At 30.8% G+C, this 22,953-nt stretch overlaps 21 protein-coding genes and 6 non-coding genes across 27 annotated transcripts. All coding sequences in view use genetic code 11, as the record gives it.

Annotated features, from left to right (window-relative positions):
- Positions 1–253: 253 nt before the first annotated feature.
- On the top strand, positions 254–1,458 carry clpP (ATP-dependent Clp protease proteolytic subunit). Its single transcript has 2 exons — positions 254–616; positions 1,228–1,458. The coding sequence occupies exons 1-2, from the start codon at positions 254–256 to the stop codon at positions 1,456–1,458; spliced, it is 594 nt and encodes a 197-aa protein (YP_002149757.1).
- A 269-nt stretch (positions 1,459–1,727) lies between these two features.
- Positions 1,728–1,841, top strand: rps12 (ribosomal protein S12; one part of a trans-spliced gene, as the record gives it). Coding sequence (YP_002149714.1) covers positions 1,728–1,841 — 114 coding nt within the window.
- A 715-nt stretch (positions 1,842–2,556) lies between these two features.
- rpl20 (ribosomal protein L20) lies at positions 2,557–2,919 on the top strand. The gene has a single exon. It carries the CDS (start codon positions 2,557–2,559, stop codon positions 2,917–2,919), a length of 363 nt encoding a protein of 120 aa, YP_002149756.1.
- Positions 2,920–3,183: 264 nt separating this feature from the next.
- rps18 (ribosomal protein S18) lies at positions 3,184–3,510 on the bottom strand. The gene has a single exon. It carries the CDS (start codon positions 3,508–3,510, stop codon positions 3,184–3,186), a length of 327 nt encoding a protein of 108 aa, YP_002149755.1.
- A 282-nt stretch (positions 3,511–3,792) lies between these two features.
- Positions 3,793–3,993, bottom strand: rpl33 (ribosomal protein L33). Its single transcript has one exon. The coding sequence runs from the start codon at positions 3,991–3,993 to the stop codon at positions 3,793–3,795; it is 201 nt and encodes a 66-aa protein (YP_002149754.1).
- A 417-nt stretch (positions 3,994–4,410) lies between these two features.
- On the bottom strand, positions 4,411–4,545 carry psaJ (photosystem I subunit IX). The gene has a single exon. It carries the CDS (start codon positions 4,543–4,545, stop codon positions 4,411–4,413), a length of 135 nt encoding a protein of 44 aa, YP_002149753.1.
- Positions 4,546–5,122: 577 nt separating this feature from the next.
- Positions 5,123–5,196, top strand: trnP-UGG. The gene has a single exon. It is a non-coding gene; the product is annotated as a tRNA-Pro (tRNA).
- Positions 5,197–5,355: 159 nt separating this feature from the next.
- trnW-CCA lies at positions 5,356–5,429 on the top strand. The gene has a single exon. It is a non-coding gene; the product is annotated as a tRNA-Trp (tRNA).
- A 141-nt stretch (positions 5,430–5,570) lies between these two features.
- On the bottom strand, positions 5,571–5,684 carry petG (cytochrome b6/f complex subunit V). The gene has a single exon. The coding sequence runs from the start codon at positions 5,682–5,684 to the stop codon at positions 5,571–5,573; it is 114 nt and encodes a 37-aa protein (YP_002149752.1).
- A 164-nt stretch (positions 5,685–5,848) lies between these two features.
- Positions 5,849–5,944, bottom strand: petL (cytochrome b6/f complex subunit VI). Its single transcript has one exon. It carries the CDS (start codon positions 5,942–5,944, stop codon positions 5,849–5,851), a length of 96 nt encoding a protein of 31 aa, YP_002149751.1.
- A 996-nt stretch (positions 5,945–6,940) lies between these two features.
- On the top strand, positions 6,941–7,192 carry psbE (photosystem II protein V). Its single transcript has one exon. It carries the CDS (start codon positions 6,941–6,943, stop codon positions 7,190–7,192), a length of 252 nt encoding a protein of 83 aa, YP_002149750.1.
- A 9-nt stretch (positions 7,193–7,201) lies between these two features.
- Positions 7,202–7,321, top strand: psbF (photosystem II protein VI). Its single transcript has one exon. The coding sequence runs from the start codon at positions 7,202–7,204 to the stop codon at positions 7,319–7,321; it is 120 nt and encodes a 39-aa protein (YP_002149749.1).
- Positions 7,322–7,343: 22 nt separating this feature from the next.
- Positions 7,344–7,460, top strand: psbL (photosystem II protein L). The gene is given in 1 exon segment: positions 7,344–7,460. A coding segment is annotated over 1 exon segment (117 nt).
- A 141-nt stretch (positions 7,461–7,601) lies between these two features.
- psbJ (photosystem II protein J) lies at positions 7,602–7,724 on the top strand. The gene has a single exon. The coding sequence runs from the start codon at positions 7,602–7,604 to the stop codon at positions 7,722–7,724; it is 123 nt and encodes a 40-aa protein (YP_002149747.1).
- A 1,041-nt stretch (positions 7,725–8,765) lies between these two features.
- On the bottom strand, positions 8,766–9,728 carry petA (cytochrome f). Its single transcript has one exon. The coding sequence runs from the start codon at positions 9,726–9,728 to the stop codon at positions 8,766–8,768; it is 963 nt and encodes a 320-aa protein (YP_002149746.1).
- Positions 9,729–9,936: 208 nt separating this feature from the next.
- On the bottom strand, positions 9,937–10,626 carry cemA (envelope membrane protein). The gene has a single exon. It carries the CDS (start codon positions 10,624–10,626, stop codon positions 9,937–9,939), a length of 690 nt encoding a protein of 229 aa, YP_002149745.1.
- A 1,127-nt stretch (positions 10,627–11,753) lies between these two features.
- psaI (photosystem I subunit VIII) lies at positions 11,754–11,858 on the bottom strand. The gene has a single exon. It carries the CDS (start codon positions 11,856–11,858, stop codon positions 11,754–11,756), a length of 105 nt encoding a protein of 34 aa, YP_002149744.1.
- A 580-nt stretch (positions 11,859–12,438) lies between these two features.
- Positions 12,439–13,821, bottom strand: accD (acetyl-CoA carboxylase beta subunit). The gene has a single exon. The coding sequence runs from the start codon at positions 13,819–13,821 to the stop codon at positions 12,439–12,441; it is 1,383 nt and encodes a 460-aa protein (YP_002149743.1).
- A 1,317-nt stretch (positions 13,822–15,138) lies between these two features.
- trnQ-UUG lies at positions 15,139–15,210 on the bottom strand. The gene has a single exon. It is a non-coding gene; the product is annotated as a tRNA-Gln (tRNA).
- Positions 15,211–15,853: 643 nt separating this feature from the next.
- On the top strand, positions 15,854–16,039 carry psbK (photosystem II protein K). Its single transcript has one exon. It carries the CDS (start codon positions 15,854–15,856, stop codon positions 16,037–16,039), a length of 186 nt encoding a protein of 61 aa, YP_002149742.1.
- Positions 16,040–16,457: 418 nt separating this feature from the next.
- On the top strand, positions 16,458–16,568 carry psbI (photosystem II protein I). Its single transcript has one exon. The coding sequence runs from the start codon at positions 16,458–16,460 to the stop codon at positions 16,566–16,568; it is 111 nt and encodes a 36-aa protein (YP_002149741.1).
- Positions 16,569–16,730: 162 nt separating this feature from the next.
- On the bottom strand, positions 16,731–16,817 carry trnS-GCU. Its single transcript has one exon. It is a non-coding gene; the product is annotated as a tRNA-Ser (tRNA).
- Positions 16,818–17,551: 734 nt separating this feature from the next.
- Positions 17,552–18,297, top strand: trnG-GCC. The gene is made up of 2 exons: positions 17,552–17,574; positions 18,249–18,297. It is a non-coding gene; the product is annotated as a tRNA-Gly (tRNA).
- A 221-nt stretch (positions 18,298–18,518) lies between these two features.
- On the top strand, positions 18,519–18,590 carry trnR-UCU. The gene has a single exon. It is a non-coding gene; the product is annotated as a tRNA-Arg (tRNA).
- Positions 18,591–18,792: 202 nt separating this feature from the next.
- Positions 18,793–20,325, bottom strand: atpA (ATP synthase CF1 alpha subunit). The gene has a single exon. It carries the CDS (start codon positions 20,323–20,325, stop codon positions 18,793–18,795), a length of 1,533 nt encoding a protein of 510 aa, YP_002149740.1.
- A 78-nt stretch (positions 20,326–20,403) lies between these two features.
- Positions 20,404–21,624, bottom strand: atpF (ATP synthase CF0 B subunit). The gene is made up of 2 exons: positions 21,480–21,624; positions 20,404–20,813 (listed from the first exon to the last, which is right to left on the bottom strand). Exons 1-2 carry the CDS (start codon positions 21,622–21,624, stop codon positions 20,404–20,406), a joined length of 555 nt encoding a protein of 184 aa, YP_002149739.1.
- A 549-nt stretch (positions 21,625–22,173) lies between these two features.
- Positions 22,174–22,419, bottom strand: atpH (ATP synthase CF0 C subunit). The gene has a single exon. It carries the CDS (start codon positions 22,417–22,419, stop codon positions 22,174–22,176), a length of 246 nt encoding a protein of 81 aa, YP_002149738.1.
- Positions 22,420–22,953: the final 534 nt, after the last annotated feature.

The raw sequence follows: 22,953 nt of genomic DNA, 5'->3' as shown, positions 1-22,953 counted from the left end.
ACAAAAAGAAGCAGATCTATTCTATATCCGATAAGTAACAATACGCAATGGTGGTGAGTGGTTACTTTTTTTTATATGAGTGTTTCTATTGGATATGCGTGTTTCTATCAGTGAATGTAGAAATATCCAAGAACGACCTATTGGTCAAAACTTTACCGTATTCATTTAGTGTTATTTTTTTTATTTCTGTCTGCTTACGTTCTCACACCAAAGTCAAGTTAGATAGTCCGCCTCATTCATCTTTTTCTATTTTATGCCACTTGGTGTACCAAAGGTACCTTTTCTCGTTCCTGGAGATGATGAGGCATCTTGGATTGACTTATACAATCGACTTTTTCAAGAAAGACTACTTTTTTTAGGTCAAGAAGTAAACAGTGAAATATCAAACCAACTTGTTGGTCTAATGGTATATCTAAGTTTAGAGGACAAGAACAAAGATTTGTATTTGTTTATAAATTCTCCGGGCGGAGAGGTAATATCTGGAATGGCAATATTTGATACTATGCAATTTGTAGAAGCAGAAGTACAGACAGTATGCGTAGGATTAGCCGCTTCAATGGGATCGCTTATTTTGGTAGGAGGAGAAATTACCAAACGTCTAGCATTCCCTCACGCTTGGCGCCAATGATTCTTATTTGTAGAAAAAAAAAGAAGACTATGCCTACGCCAATATTAAGTAAAAAAAGCATGGCACTTCGAGTTCGATATGCAAAAATAATTTTTTTATTCAAAACCATTAGATTATCTATCGAAAGAGTAGTATGAAAAAGGGGTTTTTACGATTTTATCTGATCTATCAGGACCCTCTTTTAGTGTCACAATTTTTTTGTTTTCAGTTTTCACGCCAGCAAACTTTTAACAATATTATATTTTATGAAAGAATAAAAAAAAAAAGAAACTTTTGGATTGCTGAATAAAAAACTAGACGAAATAAGAAAGCAACGGAATCATCATAGTCTTTTAAAAATAGTCTCAAACAAATAAAGAAAGGTGATTATTGGATTATTTTTTGATCTGGGTCTGAAATACCCGGTATATTTTATATTTCTTCAATGGAAGGTCAAAATCAATTTCATATTTATAATGGAGCCGTATGCTATATAAATAAGAAAAAAGATGTCTGCCTGTACGGCTTTAAATTTAAATTTTATTTGTTTTTTCTTATTTATATCCCTTACCTACCTGATAATCCAAGATTTGGAGAAACACTTATTATGTTATACTCTCAGGGTAATGATCCATCAACCTGCTACTTCTTTTTATGAGGGACAAACAGTAGAATGTATGCTGGAAGCGAATGAATTACTGCAAATGCGCCGAAATATCACAAATATTTATGCACAAAGAACAGGCAAACCTTCATGGCAGATATCCAAAGACATGGAAAGGGATCTTTTTATGTCAGCAGAAGAAGCTCAAGCCTACGGACTTGTTGATATGGTAGCGGATTCTTTGTGAATAAAAAAAGAGCAGAAAGGATTCCTGATAACTACAAGATTTGAGATTAAATTTTCTCTTTTTAATCGTCTTCCTAACCTGAATTTAATCGTCTTCCTAACCTGCTTGCTTCCTAACCTGATTTAATCGTCTTCCAGATCCTAACCGGATTTAATCGTCTTACTAACCTGATTTAATCGTCTTACTAACCCGATTTAATCGAATCTAAATAATTCATAATCATCGGGTTAGGATTGATCTAAACCGGCTAATTATGTATATGACTCACCATGCCAACTATAAAACAACTTATTAGAAACGCAAGACAGCCAATCCGAAATGTCACCAAATCTCCCGCTCTTCGGGGATGCCCTCAGCGCCGAGGAACATGTACTAGGGTGTATGTGCGACTCGTTTAGATCATAGACTAAAATATAAAAATATATTCTATTAATTATATATAATTCTATTGTGTAAAAAATTTATGGTTTCGATTAGTGCAAACCGAATCACCTTAATTTGCAATTTAAGATGAAAAAAATTTCCCATTGGTAACAAATAGTTATCCATTAAGCGGGAAAAATCCTATTTCAAATAAAGAAAAATTTTGCCCTACCGAAATTTTGAACGGACTAAGAGGGTCAACTACCCAGCTAATCTTCATACTTAAATACCGTTACTGTATAGCTAGATTTCGTTGTGAAAGACCTATTACTAGATATTTTATGGGTAGAGCCCATAAGTGTGAACTGTACAAATTCACAATAACATTGATGAAATGAAGATTCAATGAAGGAAATGGCTCCGGTGTATAGAGAGGACCTCACCGTTTAAAAAGTAATCATAGAAACGATGGAACCCACCATTTTTTTGTCTATTTCTATTTAATTGACTATGTTTTTTTGAATACCTAGTATCAATATCATTTATTATTTATAGGTTAAATACTTAGAAAAAAATAAAAAAATCGTGGTTGGGAAGGTTATAGTAGCAAAAGCCATTGGAATTTTTCTTTTATACATTGGAAGAATCCATTTTGTTATTAATAGACTAGGAAGGATAAAAGAATAACTGAAAGAAAAAAATGAAATAGTTATTCATCAAAGTCTCATTTATTCAATGACCAGAATTAAACGAGGATCTATCGCTCAAAAACGGAGGACCAAAATTCGTTTATTTACATCAAGCTTTCGCGGAGCTCATTCAAAACTAACTCGAACTATTGCGCAACAGAAAATAAAAGCTTTGGTTTCGTCTGATCGAGATAGAGATAGGAAAAAAAGAGATTTTCGCGCTTTGTGGATCAGTCGAATAAATGCAATAATTGGCCAGAAAAATAAAAACGTATACTATATTTATAGTAATTTAATGTATAATCTGTACAAGAAGCAATTGCTTCTTAATCGTAAAATAGTTGCACAAATAGCTATATTAAAAGGGAATTGTTTTTTTATGATTGCCAATGATATCATAAAAAAATAAAAATTCCCCGGAGACTGAACTCCGGGAAGGTCGTAGAATAGAAGAGATTTGTATGATAAAATAGAATTCATATGACAAAGTTATCAAAATAAATAAACCACCACGCTGAATAAAAAAAATAATTCTTCTTCATCTATTAGCTTTTTTTTTACAACGTAACAACTCCAATTGGATTGTCATATTTTTTCGAAAAAAAAAAATATTAATCCGCATTTCATTTGAATTTAGATTCAAAATAGAATTCAATAGAATAATAAAGTAACTCTATTTTTTTTTTTTACGAACTGCGGTAGTTCTAGTGATCGACTCCCTTTTTTCATATTTTTTTTTTCCATTATTAACAAAAGGTAATGAATTAGCGAAAGGTAACAAAGATAAAATACGAGCTTGTTTTATAGCAATCGTAATTAATCGTTGTTGTTTTAAGCTCAATCTATTTACGCGTCTAGATAATATTTTTCCTTGTTGACTAATAAATCGATAAAGTAAACTCATGTTTTTATAATCAATTCGATCCCCCGATTGGATCGGAGACAAACTCCTACGAAAAGATTGTTTGGATTTAAGAAAGAGTCGCTTAGATTTATCCATGGTTTGTTTATTCCTATACCGAAAACCCCATTTCTTATAAAAAAGGATTTGTTTTATTTATATTCTTATTTTTTTTTTGTAATATATATTTGTTATATAATGAAATATATGCTATATAATGGTATATGTATATAATTTCATGTTATATAATATTATATATATAATATTATTTATATGTTATCTATAGAATTTATATATATTTAAATTATAGAATATATCTTCTATCTGAAATATTATTTATCATCTACCGTCTAAGCGTAACCCACAATCCATCCATTTTGTTTATTTCTTTATCTCTGCATGAATCGTATGTTTGCAACAAAAGGGACAGAATTTTCTCAATTCCAATCGACTAGGCGTATTGTGTCGATTCTTTTGAGTAATATATCTAGAAATACCCCTCGATTCCTTATTAACACTCTTTTTATCACAACTGGTACATTCCAAAATAACAGTTATTCGGATATCTTTACCCTTGGCCATGAACCTCCTTTGGTTTTTTTTGATTCACTTAACTCTTCGATTTTACGATTGAAAGCGAAGAATCAAAAAGGAACAGAAAAAAGTATAAGTTGATAATTCAAAATCAAATTATGAAAGATTTTGTTCCGATTAATTTTATATAGTACAGTAATAAGTGAGTAATACAATGATTTCGAACTATATTTCGAATCACAATACAGTACTTCATGTATCTTGTATGATATTATTGCCCCTGCCCTAGCATTACAATTCCATTTCTGGGCTCACTCTATTATTAATAGCAATGGAATTGAAGTATTAATTCAATTCCATTGAAAACTGGGCAAAATTTCGAGTTTCACCGAGGCCAAATCGACCTTTATTCTTTCCTCTTTTTTTTCGATCTCTAACCTTCGTTACCCCCTCCCGTGCCCATAATTAGAATGAAAAAAAGGGGAATGTCAATGCATCCGGGAATAAACGATTGATTTCTATCAAGAGACCCGCTAGAGCCACGAACCATAGAGTACTTGCCACTGGTGCCACAGAGAGATATGTTTTTAGATCTCGCATTTCAAATCCTCCTTCGTTTTTTTGTTGTAATTTTTAATACCTAATTACATATAGGAATATGAATAAATTTTAAATATTAATTAATATTAATAACCACTTGCTTTTGTCGGGGGAAATTCGAATTCAATTTGAATTATACAACGATTAATTAGATATTTTTTTTTATTTTTATAGAATATGCTTTTTCTATTTTCTTTATTTAAATTATATTATAATTTTATTATAATAACTATATTACTATATTTTGAATTTTTTGAAATTCAAAATTTGATTTTTCATTTTTGATATTTGAATTCTATTTCATATTAATTAATATATATTTTTATTTATATTCTTTATTCTTATACTCTTTATATTATTATTATTTATATATTCTATCTTTTTATTTAATTAAATAGAATAGTATCGGTCTATAGAAATTGAATATTTTTCTTTTTTCATATTCGATATTTTATTTATACGATATAAGAAATAAAAAAAAAAACAAAAAAATGCAAGGATCTATGATATATATAATGGAAAAATGTGGAAAAGAAGACAAAAATTCTTTACAATGACACTGTAAACCAATTGAAAGAGGGATGTAGCGCAGCTTGGTAGCGCGTTTGTTTTGGGTACAAAATGTCACAGGTTCAAATCCTGTCATCCCTATCGCTAACTATTCTATTAGTTATCGTAATAGCAGTAACAATAGATCCATTGAGACCGATTCCAATTGGACGTACATACTCAATATGAATAGTTTTCCATATTGAGTATGTATGCATGCAAGATGTATTGGAATCACATAAAATTATTTAGGAAAATAAAGCGCTCTTAGTTCAGTTCGGTAGAACGCGGGTCTCCAAAACCCGATGTCGTAGGTTCAAATCCTACAGAGCGTGATTTGTTAGATTGAGAATGACACTGAAATAATGGCATAACAGTCTAATATAAAGTATGAATTTGATCTCCTTTGAATTTGGATTCAAACAAACAAATAAAAAAGGAATAGGAAGTCAATAAAAAAAATAAATGTTACTTAATCAAAGATCCAACTGATCACCGCGTCGGTATTGTAAATATGCCGTTACAAATAATCCAGCCAAAGTAATAGGAATTAGACCTAACACAATTCCAAATAGAAAAACTTCAATCATTTGAGTTTGTTTGAAAGGAAAAAAAGTGGGGGTAATATCTATCCTTAAATATGAATCTGTATTGACCATGAATCTCAATGACCAAGAATTGGCAATTGACATGATAAGTCACTATAGAATATCGAAACTATTCCAAAATTGCCAATTCATCTGTAAATTTGAAATCAAATAAGTCGTATCTTATTCAGACTGATAAAAAGACCTGCGGTTATAGTTAAAACTGCTAGTAGAAAACCGAAATAACTGGTTATAGTGGGCATAAGGAAACTAGATGAAATATGGTCTTTATTATACATATGTTTATAAAGCACTTTCCTAAGTTTCTTTTTTTGAGATAAAAATAGGAAACGAAGCAAAAAATACCACTTAAAAGGTACAATTGAAAATAATGGATTCATGAATCCATATATTACGTACGAACAAAAATAAAAATATAATTACATAGGTAAGAAATCAATTAATCATCTGTGACATCTACCCATCCTGTGATTCCAAATCAACAGATTTTTTGATCAACTCATGAGCTGAGTAAACTAATCGAATGATAATTTTTTCATTCGATTAGTTTAGAACAAAAGAGGAGAGTGACCCTGACTTCTTGACTTTGATTTTGAACTTATTCTATTTTGTAATATATCTCATTCTTCTAATACCTTGAACGAAAATAAAAGGGTATTAGATCACTCGAAACTAGGGGTCCGCGGTTTTTTTATATTTTCATCATATCATATTTTATTTAAATATTTTTATTTTAACTCTATCCTTGTAATTAAAACAAGGAAGATAGAGTCTTAGCCTTGACAACCACAAAAAGTTTATTTCTCGATTTCTTATCTAATTGAATTCTAGAAATATTCTAATTTGTTTTATTAATTATTAGAAACCACTTCATCCCATTAACATTTTTATGGATCTTTAGTTTTCTAGTGCGAAGCTAATAATGAATGTAGAGAACCATCATCTTATAGTCTTAAACTTTGAGGAATTTTCTATTCAGTATATCGAAACAACCAACAAAGAAAAAACAAATAAATTTGATTTTCTAGTACTTGATCTCGCCACTGATTGTGAAATTTCGTTGCTGTGTTAGAAGAAGGATAGCTATACTGATTCGGTATACTCGAAAGAGACCCTTGGTACAAAATTGACGATCTAACAAAGATTGGATTTCAGTAAATTTATACTTACTGATCTGATCTTTTTTGGAATCGATCCCCCTTTGACTGTATAAGAATAAAGAATATGTGGAGCTCGGCATGTCTGGAAGCACAGGAGAACGTTCTTTTGCTGATATTATTACCAGTATTCGATACTGGATTATTCATAGCATTACTATACCCTCCCTATTCATTGCGGGTTGGTTATTTGTCAGCACGGGTTTAGCTTACGATGTATTTGGAAGCCCCCGGCCAAACGAGTATTTTACAGAAAGCCGACAAGGAATTCCATTAATAACTGGCCGTTTTGATTCTTTGGAACAACTCGATGAATTTAGTAGATCTTTTTAGGAGGCTCCAATGACCATAGATAGGACCTATCCCATTTTTACAGTACGATGGTTGGCTGTTCACGGACTAGCGGTACCCACCGTTTCTTTTTTGGGATCGATATCAGCAATGCAGTTCATCCAACGATAAACCTAATCCGAATTATAGAGCTACGACACAATCAAACCCAAATGAACAAAATGTTGAATTGAATCGTACCAGTCTCTACTGGGGGTTATTACTCATTTTTGTACTTGCTGTTTTATTTTCAAATTATTTCTTCAATTAATAGAACAAAAGGGAATAGTATATATATATATTAGGAGTTCTCTTATCCCATTCGGAAGGATATCATTTCATAATTATCTATGACTGTTTAGGTCTTTAGCATGACTGACTACTTGATCAAATGTGGAGGAAAGTGGGATAAATGGCCGATACTACTGGAAGGATTCCTCTTTGGATAATAGGTACTGTAGCTGGTATTGCCGTGATCGGTTTAATTGGTATTTTCTTTTATGGTTCATATTCTGGATTGGGATCATCCCTGTAGTAATCGGATGAATTTAGTTTTCGAAATGAAAGCATAAGAACTCAACAGGGATCCACTCTTTCTTTGACGAATTCGAGGGGGTCCCGTTGAGTTCTTCATAATCAAAATCTTTTTGTAAATGACTCAATAGATAACTTTTTGGTATGTTTCAAAAAACTCCATTTCATTTTTTTTAGGATGTTTTTGAAAAATGAACTTCATTAATTGATTCAAAACATTTTTTCTGGATAATATCTGTCGATACTTTTTCTTTCAAGTTGAAAGAAAAGTAAAGGAAAGAAGGAATACTTCTTGGGGGTGGCGCAATAATATAGTATTCTATATGAAAGAATTATATTTTGTAAGAATTATTATATAATGTATTATATTTCTTATATAATATATATTTTCTACCACTCAAATATTCTGTAGAACCTAACTTTTTTGATACTATACTAATGAAATAGTACTCGAAATCTATTTAAGTCTCTAAAAATATCGAATCATGATTTCATTCTTATTTTTTAAGTAAATTAAAGAAGTTCTATTTAGTGAATCAAATTCACGCTCTTTTTTGTTTGTCCATTACTTCACTACGTATCTATTTCGATATAAACAAGAAGGAATCGGACTCTAGGAAAAGACAAATTCTCCATCCTAGAATCCCCTTTTCCCCTTTTCTCCATTTCTATTCCGACTTTACTTAATATTATTTGCCTATTTTTTAAGATTTAGTATCGAGTCGAATTTCATTCAAATTTTATTACAATAGAAAGGGATTAATATATTTCTATTGTAGTACATTGTGTAGTACATTGAAATGTGAAAACAGCGACATAATCATATGGTTCGAATTGATTATAGAGTTGAAAAAAAAAAGCAAAGAACCAAAGTCAAACAGTCTTCTTCCCAATATATATACTATGACTGACTAGTTCTACGGTACAAGGAATTCTCTAAATATGGTAGAAAAAGAGTGTAGAGAACCAAAGGTCTTTACATAATTTATCAACAAAAATGGAGTTCTTTTTACGAGCTTAATATGTTGATAAATCTTAGTAACTAGAAATTCATTTCGGACAATTGAACCTTCTCAAATTGTTTCTTTTTAAGAACCAAAAAGATTTGTGCCAAAATAATCGATGCGAAGAAGAACAGGAGACCTTGGACACGTAACGGATCTTGAAGGACTATTTCTGCATCCCCCTGACCAAACCCACCCACATTAGGATTACTAGTTAATGGTTGATCAAGTTTGATGGATTCACCCTCTGAAACAAGAAGTTCTGGTCCTGGAGGGATAATATCAATCACTTCACGTCCATCCGCTGCATCCACTATCGTTATTTCGTATCCACCTTTTTCTTTTCGTATGATTTTGTTTACTATTCCAGTTGCTGTAGCATTATAAACATTATTATTACTCTTACTCCCGTCGGGATAAATCTGACCCCTTCCTCTGTTACCGCCTACGTATATAGGATATTTTAAGAAGTGAACATCTCTCTTAGTAGAGGGATCTGGAGAAAGAATAGGAAAGGTAATTTCACTATATTTCTTTCCAGGAACGGGGCCTACCACAATAATATTTTTTTTTGTGGGACGATAGGTTTGAAAAGACAAATTACCTATCTTTTCTTTAATCTCGGGCGAAATACGATCAGGAGGGGCCAATTCAAAGCCCTCTGGTAAAATAAGAACAGCCCCCACATTCAAAGCCCCCTTTTTACCATTAGCAAGAACTTGTTTCACTTGCATATCATAAGGAATTCGAACAACAGCTTCAAATACCGTATCGGGAAGTACAGTTTGTGGAACCTCAATATCTACGGGCTTATTAGCTAAATGACAATTAGCACATACAATCCGGCCGGTAGCTTCTCGCGGATTTTCATAACCTTGCTGGGCAAAAATGGGATATGCATATGAAATGGGTGCTCCAGTTATTATATATATCATGAGCAATACGGAAATGGATCGAGTAATCTCTTCCTTTATCCAAGAAAAAGCCTTTCTAGTTTGCATGGTCCAATCATTGATCCTGAAAATTTCTACAATAAGATTAGGTAGGTTACTGGCATGGTTCCCTATCCATTATTCTGCTATTTACTTAAATTATTTTCCTAGAATATAGGAAGAATACGAGTAGAACGAAAAAGAAAAAGTCAATTTTGGAATGTTTAGCTTTTCTATAACAAAAGAAACTTTATAATTGGATCAGTGAATCATTTTTTCAGTCATTCATGGAATGATAAATCACTACAAGCGACGGAGATACGCGATTTAAATAACGGAAAATCCAGTATTTTAAAAAAGTATCTAAAATGACTGGAAAGGTAGAAAGAAGACCGGATATAATTTGATCATTCTGAGTAAATCCAAAATCTTTATAGACTGACCCAATCATTAGTTCCCAACCATGAGTCGAGTGGAATCCTATACATAAATCTGTTAATAAAAGAATAGAAAAAGCTTTTATTGTGTCACTTAAGTTATATAAAAATTCTTGAACCCAAGAGTTAAGAATTATGATTTCTTGATTACCCCTAATAGAATAACCACTTAGAATAAGCAAACAGATGAAATTTGTAAAAAAATGAAAAATTGTATGGATACGATCTTGGTTGTGCGTCTTGATCAATTGGATGATTTCTTTGTAGATTTCGATACGAAGGTTTTGTAAAGGTGTTTCCGGGTATTCCTTTAGCATTTCATCCAAGAGGAAGAGTTCCTCGAACTCTATGAATTTCTTTAAAATACTTTTTTCTTGAATGATATTCACGAAAATTTCGGATTGTTTCGTATTCCACCAATTAATAATCCAAGATTCAAAACTATTCTTAAATGTAAAAGAGATGCACCAGGGCAAAAAGACTATAGATGTAAGACATAGAAGGGGAATGAATGCTTTCTTTTTTGCCATTTTTCATCTTTAATGAACTCAGTTTCATCTCATTTATCAACTATATATAATAATAATCTTTCTATCAAGCCTAAGCTCTATTATAAGTAATAGATCTTAGCTATATATCAATTTCTAATTTACTCATATAAATTGATAATTTTTTCTCGCTTTTTTTTTATTTGTAATTCGGAAGTTCGTTTTTTACTTTCATTTGAAAAAAAAAAATACAGAAATCAAATAATAAAAGAAAATAATCCACCGCCAATTTGAATGAAGAAGAAAAAAATTGTTTCAAAAGTAAAAATTTCAAAAAATAAATGCTTTCTTTAAGAAAGCATTTATTTTTTGAAATTTTTTGATACAACTATTTTCATTGATAGACTCAAGAATACGGAACTATTTCCATTGGTACACTCAAGAATCTGGACAAGTCCCAAGCTTTTTGTATAACGTTGCGTGGAGTCCTATCATAATAATCATCACCAGGAGTCAAGGGAATGGTCCCTTGTTCTCTGGTTTGCATATAAAGGACACCGCTACTAGGTTCTGGGTTAGGGTTAGCTTGTAGTATGAGGGACTGAATATCTTCCATACGAACTCGGAGAAAAATACGACGATATGTTCCAGGAAATCCGTAACGAAAAAAACACACCATTCTATTTTTTTTATCAAAAAAATTATAACCACTACCCACATTCCAAAAAATGAGAAGCCACCAATGAAAACTTAGAAAGAAACCGGCGATTCCATAGAAAGTCAGTGTGACCCCTTGTGGCAAAAAAGGAACTACAAATTCGGACGAAATGAAAGAGAAAAACTGCCTACCATAATAACTAGAAACTGAAATATATAACACTCCTAATGAACCTAAAAGAGTGAAAGAAGCCCAGAAGAAATTGATCGGTTTTCGGGACCCTGTTACAATGTCAAGCCATGCGTCTTGTGAGCGACAAACATATTTTTCTGACCCCAAAATGAATTTTGGAACATAAACGAATAAAGCAGACATTACAATTAATACAAGGCCCACTAAAAACACATAAACGTTTATCATAAAATGGGTACCTCTATTTTTAATTTGTACCTGTGCAAATAAATTGAACTTTAAAAAATATATATATGAGACTTGTTACTACTGCCCGTATCTAAAAAATCTTATTTTTTTGAACATAAAGAAATAAAGAAGCCATTGCAACTGCCGGAAATACTAGGCCGACTAAAGGAACAAAAAAGGAAGGTAAGTTTATCATAAAATGGGGTACCTCAATTTTTAATTTGTACCTGTTATTTTTTGTTGATTCTTAGATTAATATTTGGATTATTATTATATTGTAATTAGTATATTGTAATAAAGATAGTATTTAATCACTAGAATTCATATAGACTTATACTAACTCTATTTTTAAAATTATACTACGTATAGCTAAATGAATAGATATATCTATATTTAAATAATAAATATAGATATATCTATTTTTTACTGTATAAATGGAGTATACATAATAAGTATAGAATATAGTAAATCTATAATCAAAGAAAAAACTTAATAAGATTTATTAAGAATCCAAAATCTAAAAATAATAAATATTTTATTAAATATAAGGAATGTAGAGCGAAATAACTGTATCCATTTAGCCCTAGATTTCTACAAGAAACATGTCTCTGAAAATATATCTTTTTATTTTTCTTAGTATTTTTATTATTCTTAGTAGCTTTCTATTATTATCTTATGACTTTACTCTTGTGTGTTCTAATTTTATTTTTGTTTTTCAATTTTGAACTTCAAATAGTATAAATTATTCGGATACAAAAATAAAATTAGAGTCTGCATTAATTTCCATTTTGAGTCAAAGGAAAGAAACCATGAAACTGAAATAACTCACCTAAAACCTCCTTTAAAAGATTCCGAGGTACGATTGAATCAAATAAGCCTTTTTCGAATAAAAATTCAGCCGATTGTGAACCTTCGGGAACTTCCGTATTCAACGTTTGTTCAATTACCCTTTTCCCCGCAAATGCAATGTAAGCATTTGGTTCGGCAATAATGATATCCCCCAACATGCCAAAACTAGCTGTGACCCCACCAGTAGTAGGAGATGTAAGTATCGCTACATAGAATAACTTTTGATTGATTTGATAATTATATAAAGCAGAAGAAATTTTAGCCATTTGCATTAAGCTCAAACTTCCTTCTTGCATACGCGCACCTCCAGATGCACATACTATAATAAGGGGTAAAAGTTGATTGGTAGCATATTCGATCAACCGAGTGATTTTCTCACCCACTACGGATCCCATACTACCCCCCATAAACTGAAAATCCATAATACCAATTGCTACAGGAATACCGTTTATTTGACCTGTGCCTGTTTGAACAGCCTCCGATAATCCTGTCCTTTTTTGATAAGAATCAAGACGAGTTTTATAAGGTTCGTCTTCCGAATCTAATTCAATGGGATCTAATTCAATGGGATCTAATTCAATGGGATCAAATTCAATGGGATCGAGAGATACCATGTCTTCATCTCGAGGGTTCCAAGTACCTGGATCAATCAAAAGTTCGATTCTATCTGAACTGCTCATTTTCAAATGATCTCCACAGTGTTCACAAATATTCATTTTTGATTTAAAAAATTTCTTATAATTTAATCCATAACAACTTTCGCATTGAACCCACAAATGTTTATATTTTTGAGTAAAATCGTCATCATCATTAAAACTTTCTTTTTCACTATCATTTGTAATAGTTATTACATCAGTACTGGTGCTTTGACTACTATTTGTGACCTTACCACAAATGTAACTATAAACGTCACTGTCATTATCATTATATTTGAAACTATTATCTAAAATGTCACTATCAATACATATTTGAGAACGAAGATAATTCTCAATGCAACTATTAATGATATTTTTCCAATTAAATTGACTATCATAGTCAATCTCCAAAATTTTATTTTCAATAGCAAAAAATATGGAATAACTATAACTATTACGATCTCTAACTAAAAAGGTTTTATCAGATAGGAAATTCTGTCTGTTGCTGACATCTACTAAATAATCAACATGACTGTAACTATCATTATCAGTTACAATGGATGGCTCTTCACTCTTCTTTTCAATAGGACCAAAACTATCTATGGATTTACTTAAACCACACCTGTATTCTAACTTCTTATTAAATAGCATTGAATTGAACCACCATTTTTCCATAGAGCTTTTTCCCTTTATTTACATGAAAATACAATAGATGAATAGTCATTCGATGAAAAATATAATTTTTTTGATATTATTCAATTATTGAATAAGAATAAAAAAATTATATTTAATATTAAAATTATACTAGGATTTTTAACTGATAAAAAAAAACTGATAAAAATAACGAGGGAATGGGTATTCAAAACAAAAATATTTGAATTAATATTTTTATATCAAATAAAAACTATTTGAAATAAAAAAATTAGAATCTATTTTTGTGCTTATAGATAACAGCATTCGATGTTATTAACATGGAAATCGAAAATTAGGTATGAATACAACAAGAGAGCGGGGGATAAAAGAGAAAAGAATTCTATAAATCTATTATATTATAGAAGCATAGCCTCTAAATTTCCATTAATTCAATTTCGTTTGTTGATTAAAGCTACGTTCCATAAAAACATCCTCCCCCTTTTTTTCAAATATCCTGACCAGTTCCTGTAGGTTGAACGTCTTGTTCAAGGAAATTAACAATAACAGGAATATGGAAATCGGTTTTATTTTTTATTGGATCAGAAAAACCCACTTTCCCAAAATATTTGCCTTTTCTTGCTTCGGGATTGAACATCAATTGCAACGATTCGATAAACGGATCGTTGCAATTGATATACCTGAACAATACACCCCCCTAGAATTGTATAAGAAGTTTTTTTTTCGTACGGCTCAATTAAATTCAAAATGATGCCTATAATTATGATGTAAAATAGATCGATGAAATCCCTAAATCAATGGTTTACGTTTTTTTCTTATTCTTTATGAAAAAAAAAATAACTATTTGTATTCGCAATCTCATACCTCCATTTTAAGACCTTTCAAACAATTCAAATTAAAGGAAAGCCTTTTAGTATTTCATTTATGCCGGGGTCTCTACCACCTTTTTTGCTTGTCGTCTTGAAAATTTCTTTATTTCTTCATTCTAATAGAATGAATTGTTGAGACAATTTTGAAATAGTGCATAGTCACTGATTCAATCAATCGAGAATATAATAATCTATACTTTAGAATTCTAGGTTTTCTGACTAGACAATTTTTTTCTAAAGTAAAGAAGTAGAAAGTAAGTTGATATTGTATCAATAAATGTGATATTTTATTTAAATAGTTTGTAAATCTAAAAAATGAATGTCTTCAAAAAATAGGAAGAAATATAAAAGAATAATCATTATATTTATTTAATATACAATTATCCATAATGATTACAATAAGATTAGAATAAAAAAAGGATAATATATACAATTTGTATTCAAATAGTTATATATCATGAATAGAAATGATCTGGGACGGAAGGATTCGAACCTCCGAATAACGGGACCAAAACCCGTTGCCTTACCGCTTGGCCACGCCCCATTTTCCATTCGACACTAAACTAATAAATAGTATTATTGGTTGTTCGTCAATTCCAGTTCATAATTTATTCGATAGAATAAATTGTTGCTAGGATTTTGATATGCAGAGATATAGAATTAAACTTAATTTATTGATCATTACATAAAATTCAATTAAGATATTCTATGAATATACGAGTTCTTCGATTTTTTATTTAGGAATGAAACGATTTTGAACTGGATAAGTTCAAATCAAAAAGGGAGTTGAGGGTCTGATCTTATTTGATTCATTTTTTTCCGTTTTATTACTCATTTTTTTATTCATATCGATAAATTCTATAAATGCAATATTTTAATTTTTAATAATTCCATTATCATACGTTTTTAAATTAAAAAATTATTCTATAATTAGATAATAATTATCTAATATAATTATATAATAGAACATATTCTATATAGATATATATTTCTATATAAATCTAAATTTCTTATATATTTAATTGTGAATATAAAAGTATAATAAATAAAAATGATCATTAATTAGATATATGATAAATTATATCATATATATAATATATAATAATATATAATAAAAATACAATAAAAATTAGAATTCAAAAAAAGCAAAAATATAATTCATTTTCTTAAAGAACAACATTTTTGTTATGCTTAATATCTTTAGCTCGGTCTGTATTTGTATTGATTCTGCCCTTTATTCAAGTAGTTTTTTATTGGCAAAATTACCTGAAGCCTACGCTTTTTTGAATCCAATTGTAGATTTTATGCCAGTAATACCCTTACTATTTTTTCTATTAGCTTTTGTTTGGCAAGCTGCTGTAAGTTTTCGATAAGATCTTTAATTTGAGTAATGTCCTAAAAAAATTCTGAATTTATTCGAAAACAAAAATTCTAATATTTTTACATTTAAAAAGATCAGATAAGTCTTACAGTGTGAATCCTTGATTCACATATTTTAATTTTTGGATAGACAAGAAAAATCCAGACCATCTCATCATTTCCATTAAGAAATCAAAATATTATTATTCAATTTGAATCTACCACGAATACCTAGATCTTGATTGTGGATATGAAAGAAAGTTTGGGGTAATGATAATAAAAGACTCAACTCTTACTACAAATAAATTCCCTAAGTTTTTTTTTTCGAAATCACTTCATTTGTTAGAAACTTACTATCAAAGGAAACATAATATGAAATAGAAGAGAATCTTTTCTCTGTCGTTTTTTTTTAATTATCTTGGAGATTTTGTAATGCTTACTCTAAAACTATTTGTTTACACGATAGTGATATTCTTTGTTTCTCTTTTCATCTTCGGATTCCTATCTAACGATCCAGGACGTAATCCTGGACGTGAAGAATAACAAAATCTTTTTTGGTTTATGTGTTTTCCTTACTTGTGCTCGATTTTGAAATCTTTTTCGTTTTTCTATCTATTTTACATCTTTAACTGGTAAAAAAATTAAACAAATAAGGAAAAAAACTCGATAAGTTCAAAAGAAAAAAAATATTCAATTAAAAATAAACGGAAAGAGAGGGATTCGAACCCTCGGTACAAAAATTCGTACAACGGATTAGCAATCCGACGCTTTAGTCCACTCAGCCATCTCTCCCCAATTCAAAAAATAGAATTATTATGCTTATGATACACCGCATAAACAAAAAGAACAAATAAAGTAGGGCTCGAAAAAACCTTTCTTTATCTCTGATTTGATATTGATTGATAGTGATTTGATATATCTTATCTGTCTTTTTTTTTCTATTTGGTTTCGATTCAAAATTATTTATATTATAAAGAAATTTATATATTAATATTATATATAAATATATAATTATTGATTTTCTTTTTTAGTTTGTTTTTTTATACAATCCGAGCTCAGCTAGGTACTGGCATGGCTCTTTTTTCCCACGAATCCTGGATAACAACGATTTTTTTGACTTTATTTTATTTGAAAGAAACTTGTAATTAATTTGACCACCATCAAAAAAAAATAAAAGTAACTTTTTGATCGTATATCATAGGAATCAAAAAGTTACTTTTGATTACGCCTTCATTTTGTTTTGGAGTAACCTATCTAAAAAAAGGAATGGAACTATGGGTTCTTGCACAATGTATTTTTGTATTATGAATGAAGTAATTTTGTCGAGATCTATCTGTCAAAATACCTTCAGCAAAAAAAAACAAAATCCAAAAATGAGATTCGCCCCCTTTTCTTAATTTCATTAGGGGGCCCTTTACGAAACATGTCAACACTCTAATTATAATAAAATTATGCACTTATTTGAGAATTATGCCAGATTCACTTGTTCGACAAAAGATCCTTTTATATACAATAATGGTATTGTAGCGGGTATAGTTTAGTGGTAAAAGTGCGATTCGTTCTATAGATCCCTTAATAGTTAAGGGATCCCTTGCGTGATTCATATCACGATCAAAAACTTTATTTCTTACTTAAAGGGATTTAATCCTTTATACCTCTCAACGAACCAGTCGAGGAATAATATACATTATCGTAATTTGTATACAATTTAGAATTGATTTTAAAATTATGAAACATAAGTTTTTGGAATTGGATCAAGAATCCCAATTCTTTAATATGAGTTAAAGGATCCAGGGAGAAAGATATAGAAAATGAATTTCTAATCGTAACTAAATCTTCCATTTTTATTTATTTATTTAATATAGGAGAGATTGAAGCAAACTAGCTATTAAACGATTTTTTTAGTTTACTAGAAACATCGACATATTTTTAGAGCTCGACGGAAATTTTATTCTTTTCCTAAAGATTCTCTCAAATAGAAATAGAGAACGAAGTAAATAGAAAAAAAAGAGATTGTTCGAATACTCCTTTTCTATCGGGATCATCTAAAACGCAAGGTGTATCAAATGTATTAATACCGAAAGGCTGACATAGATGTTATGGATTATTTTATTTCATGTATTCCATCTATTTCTTAAATTATTCTGTAAAGGAGCTGAATGAAACAAAAGTTTCACGTTCGGTTTTGAATTAGAGACGTCCATTCATGAACGTCGACTATAACCCTTAGCCTTCCAAGCTAACGATGCGGGTTCGATTCCCGCTACCCGCTTATATCCTATTTCTATATTTTTTTCTATTCGAATATCTCATTTTCTATTATACAATGAATACTAATTTTTAGTAAATTAAATAGAATTCGAATGATTTACTATTTATATATATCATATAATATATGGATTATGATTAGTTCTAGATAGAGTATTTTATAGAATTCTTTTTTTCTTTCACTTTTCACGAAATTTTCGTGAAAAGTGAAAGAAAAAAAGAAAAGCGCCCATTGTCTAATGGATAGGACAGAGGTCTTCTAAGCCTTTGGTATAGGTTCAAATCCTATTGGGCGCAAATTTATTGCAATTCATATATATATATATATGAATTTTATATATATGAATTATATATATATTAATTGAATTTGTATATTTCGAAAAATATATCGTGAATTTCTTATCTTTCTTATTATATTCATAAGATTTTGAATTAGAATTCAAAGAAAATATATTGAAAGAGACAAATTATGAAAATGATACATTTATGAAATTTTGAATCAATTTTTTGCTACTTGTTCCTGAAGTAAAAAAAGTTCCGTCTGTTCCTGAATAGCTTCCTTCAAAAGGGTTTCTGCTTCCCCAGTGAATGTCTTGGTAGAACATATTATTTCATTGAATTTGGGTTTATTCGTTTTTAAATATGCCCGTAACTCAACAAGAAATTTCCTTACCTGTTCAATTTCTAATGAATCAAGATAACCGTTCGTTCCAGTATAAATAGTTATTATCTGTTCTTCCACAGTGAGAGGGGCTGATTGGGATTGTTTCAGCAACTCACGCAATCGCTGACCTCTTGCCAATTGATTTTGGGTAGCTTTATCGAGATCAGAAGCAAATTGTGCAAAAGCTTCTAATTCTGCGAATTGTGCCAATTCCAATTTTAATTTACCAGCGACTTGTTTCATTGCTTTTATTTGAGCCGCCGATCCAACTCTGGAAACGGAAATACCTACATTAATCGCAGGTCTTATTCCAGCATTGAATAAATCGGCAGATAAAAATATTTGGCCATCTGTAATGGAAATTACATTAGTAGGAATATAAGCTGAAACATCTCCTGATTGGGTCTCAACTATCGGTAAAGCAGTCATACTTCCTTCACCTAACTGAGAACTTAATTTAGCGGCTCTTTCCAAAAGACGCGAATGTAAATAAAAAACATCTCCGGGGTAAGCTTCGCGACCTGGTGGTCTTCGTAATAGAAGAGACATTTGGCGATAAGCCTGTGCTTGTTTGGAGGGATCGTCATAAATGATTAAAGTGTGACGTTTACGGTACATAAAATATTCAGCCAGAGCAGCCCCTGTATAAGGGGCAAGGTATTGTAATGTAGCTGGAGAATTTGCGGTTTCAGCCACTATAATAGTGTATTCCATTGCTCCTCTTTCTTGTAAAGTAGTTACCACTTGAGCCACAGAAGATGCTTTTTGACCAATAGCTACATAAACACATATTACATTTTGTCCCTGTTGATTGAGAATCGTATCTGTGGCTACTGCTGTTTTACCTGTTTGTCTGTCCCCAATAATTAATTCTCGCTGGCCACGCCCTATAGGAATCATAGAATCAATAGCAATAAGTCCCGTTTGAAGAGGCTCATACACGGAACGTCTCGAAATAATACCTGGGGCGGGCGATTCGATTAACCGAGATTCCGAAGATGAAATTTCTCCTCGACCATCAATAGGTTTAGCTAGGGCATTTACAACACGACCCAAATAACCCTCACTTACTGGTATCTGAGCAATTCTTCCTGTTGCTTTTACCGAGCTTCCCTCTTGTATCAGCAAACCATCACCCATTAGTACAACACCAACATTTTTGGATTCCAAATTCAAAGCAATGCCTACAGTACCCTCTTCAAATTCGACTAATTCACCTGCCATTACTTCATCAAGACCATAAATACGAGCAATGCCGTCGCCTACTTGAAGTACGGTACCCGTATTTACAATTTTTACTTCGGTATTATATTGCTCAATACGTTCACGGATAATTTTACTAATTTCATCTGCACGAATGGTTACCATGAATATTTCTTAATTGGATTCTTTTTCGAAGAAAAAAAAAAATAATGCCTATACTCTATATTATAGTAGAATGACTAATCAGTTATTTTTTTCTTTCATCGCACCAAACATACCAATATTAGCCCCGATCGTACGTAAATGTAACTCGTTGTTTAAGCAACTATTGAGAGTTCCCAGAGCTCCTTGTAATGCTTGTTGTAAAACCCTCTGTTGCACTTGATTAATCGCCTTTTGTTGTTCAAAATTAATAGTTTCATTTTTGTAATTTTCGAATTGTTCCAAAGTTGTATAAATGGAATTAATTAAATTCAATTTTTCTCGTTCTATCTCGGAATAACCATTCAATCGAAACCGATCTGCTTCCATTTCTATTTTCCTTAAGCGGGCCCGGGCTTTTTCCAGCTGTTCAACGGCTCCTTCCCGCAGTTCTTCTGAATTTCGAATAGTTCTCAAAATTCTCTGTTTTCGATTATCTAATAAATCAGTTAATGAAAGTAGATTCTCTTTCCATTCATTTCAAAATGTCTATGATCTCTTCCCGAACCAAACATGAATCTTTCAATTCATTTGGCTCTCACACTCAATTCCTTATAGGAAATTTCCCTATCTTTATTATCGAATGAGCCTATCCTTTTTTCTCTATTTCTAAAAATCGTGAAAAGAATTACCAATCCAAGACCAAAATATTTGGAGGACTCTTCTGACTAAAAAAAGAATTGTCAGCAAAGTTGTTTTTTTTCTGCAAGTCCAAAGAATTCTGATAAATTTATACGTAGGTCATCGATTGCGCATTCTATAAAAGGAGGTGTTAAACACCGGTTTTTATAATTTATCATCGTAAAGTCATTTTCTCGACATGAGTGTTCTATATCGAAAAAATTCCAATTTCCGTATTCACATAGTGGTCGAAAGAATACTACACTGCGTCTAAACTTCAAACTGGTTAGCTTTAACCATGGTAATGTTCCAAAATTATTGGTTTATAGAGAATCAAAGTAGATTTACCAATGAATCGCGAAATGCTATGGTTCTTAACTATTTTTTTCTTAATTTAGTGAGAAGTCATTCGCCGGATCATGCACATTTTCCTAGTTAGAACGAAAAAAGTGCAGTTGGTTGGATCCAATCTATTCTTTGAAATAAACAACTCGCACACACTCCCTTTCCAAAAAAAACCAATACACCTAGCACTACACTTAGATTTATTAGATTTGTTGCTAAAATATCGGTATCAAACCCGAAACTGCCCGCGGATGGCCAGTAACTCAAGCAAAGAAAAGAATCGGTTATATTTTTCATATGATGGCATCTCCTCTTATGGATAGACTTTTTTTATTTCTACGATTTCTAGTTTTTCAATTTTTTTATTATTTTTTTTATAGAATAGTGAATTCTATAATTCTATATATTAAATATTTTTAATAATATTTAATTTATTTTTTAATAATATTTAATTGATTTTTTAATAATAATAATATACCCATTTCTTACTAATAATTTATATAAATTATTAGTAAGAATATTAATATAATAAGGAGAATATTCTATATATTAGAGAATATAGACTTATACTTATTCGAAGTCGATACTAGTTCTTATGTGAATTGCAAAATATCTAGTCGTTTTCAACACTTTCTAAATAAAAAAAGGGGGGTTCATTGGACTAAAAAAGGGACGGAAGAAGAGGACTAGGACTCCACGTGTTATTCCTCCCCCATAAACTCGTCCTTCATGTGTTCTTGTCCGAATGAAGAAATAATTGTACGAGTACAATCTGAATACAATTTCTTAAAAAAAAAACAAGAGCAGCAAAAAAAGTCTACCGAAAAAAGTCTTTTTTTTTTAAGATTAAACAAAAGGATTGGCAAATAAAAGCGCTAATGCTACAACCAGCCCATAAATAGTTAAAGCTTCCATAAAAGCCAGACTAAGTAATAAAGTACCCCTTATTTTGTCCTCTGCTTCCGGTTGTCGTGCAATCCCTTCTACAGCTTGTCCGGCAGCTGTGCCTTGACCAATTCCAGGTCCAATAGAAGCAAGTCCAACGGCCAACCCAGCAGCAATAACAGAAGCAGCAGAAATGATTGGATTCATGATAAGTTTCTCCTATTCCAAATAAAATAAAGAAAAGAAATAGTTAATAATATAATCAACCAAGAAATTATGACTTAATTATTTCATTCTTCATATTTATCTAGTCGAAGTTTAATTCAAAATTTCAAGCTGAATTATTTTTATTGAATTATCCAAATTACTTAGATATTTCGTTTTTCTTTTTGTAGTCATTCCGCATTCAATTTACAATTACAAGAGATGGAATGGAAGGGCTTTGTTTTTTGAATCCCCACCTAAATTTAGAATAATAGCAGGACAAATTTAGATAGATAGTCATAAATAACTAATGAATATCTAAAATGACATATACATGTGTTTCTTCCATACCGTAAACCAATTCGTTGTGTCTTAGATTCAATCGAATTCCAGAATCATTCTTTGAAAACCCCACCGAAAAAGAAAGAGTTGTCTTATACTGATTAGATTATCTATACATATAGTTCGACCCCCTCACCCTACGTCTTTTTTTTTAATCTCTATTTTTTTGTTTTCAAAGGACTTTCTTTCTTTTAT

The sequence above is a fragment of the chloroplast genome of Cicer arietinum, assembly GCF_000331145.2.
Source record: "Cicer arietinum chloroplast, complete genome".
In the NCBI taxonomy this organism is placed as follows: domain Eukaryota; kingdom Viridiplantae; phylum Streptophyta; class Magnoliopsida; order Fabales; family Fabaceae; genus Cicer; species Cicer arietinum.
The sequence above is the reverse complement of the archived record's forward strand: the minus strand, read 5'-3'. Positions and strand labels throughout refer to the sequence as shown.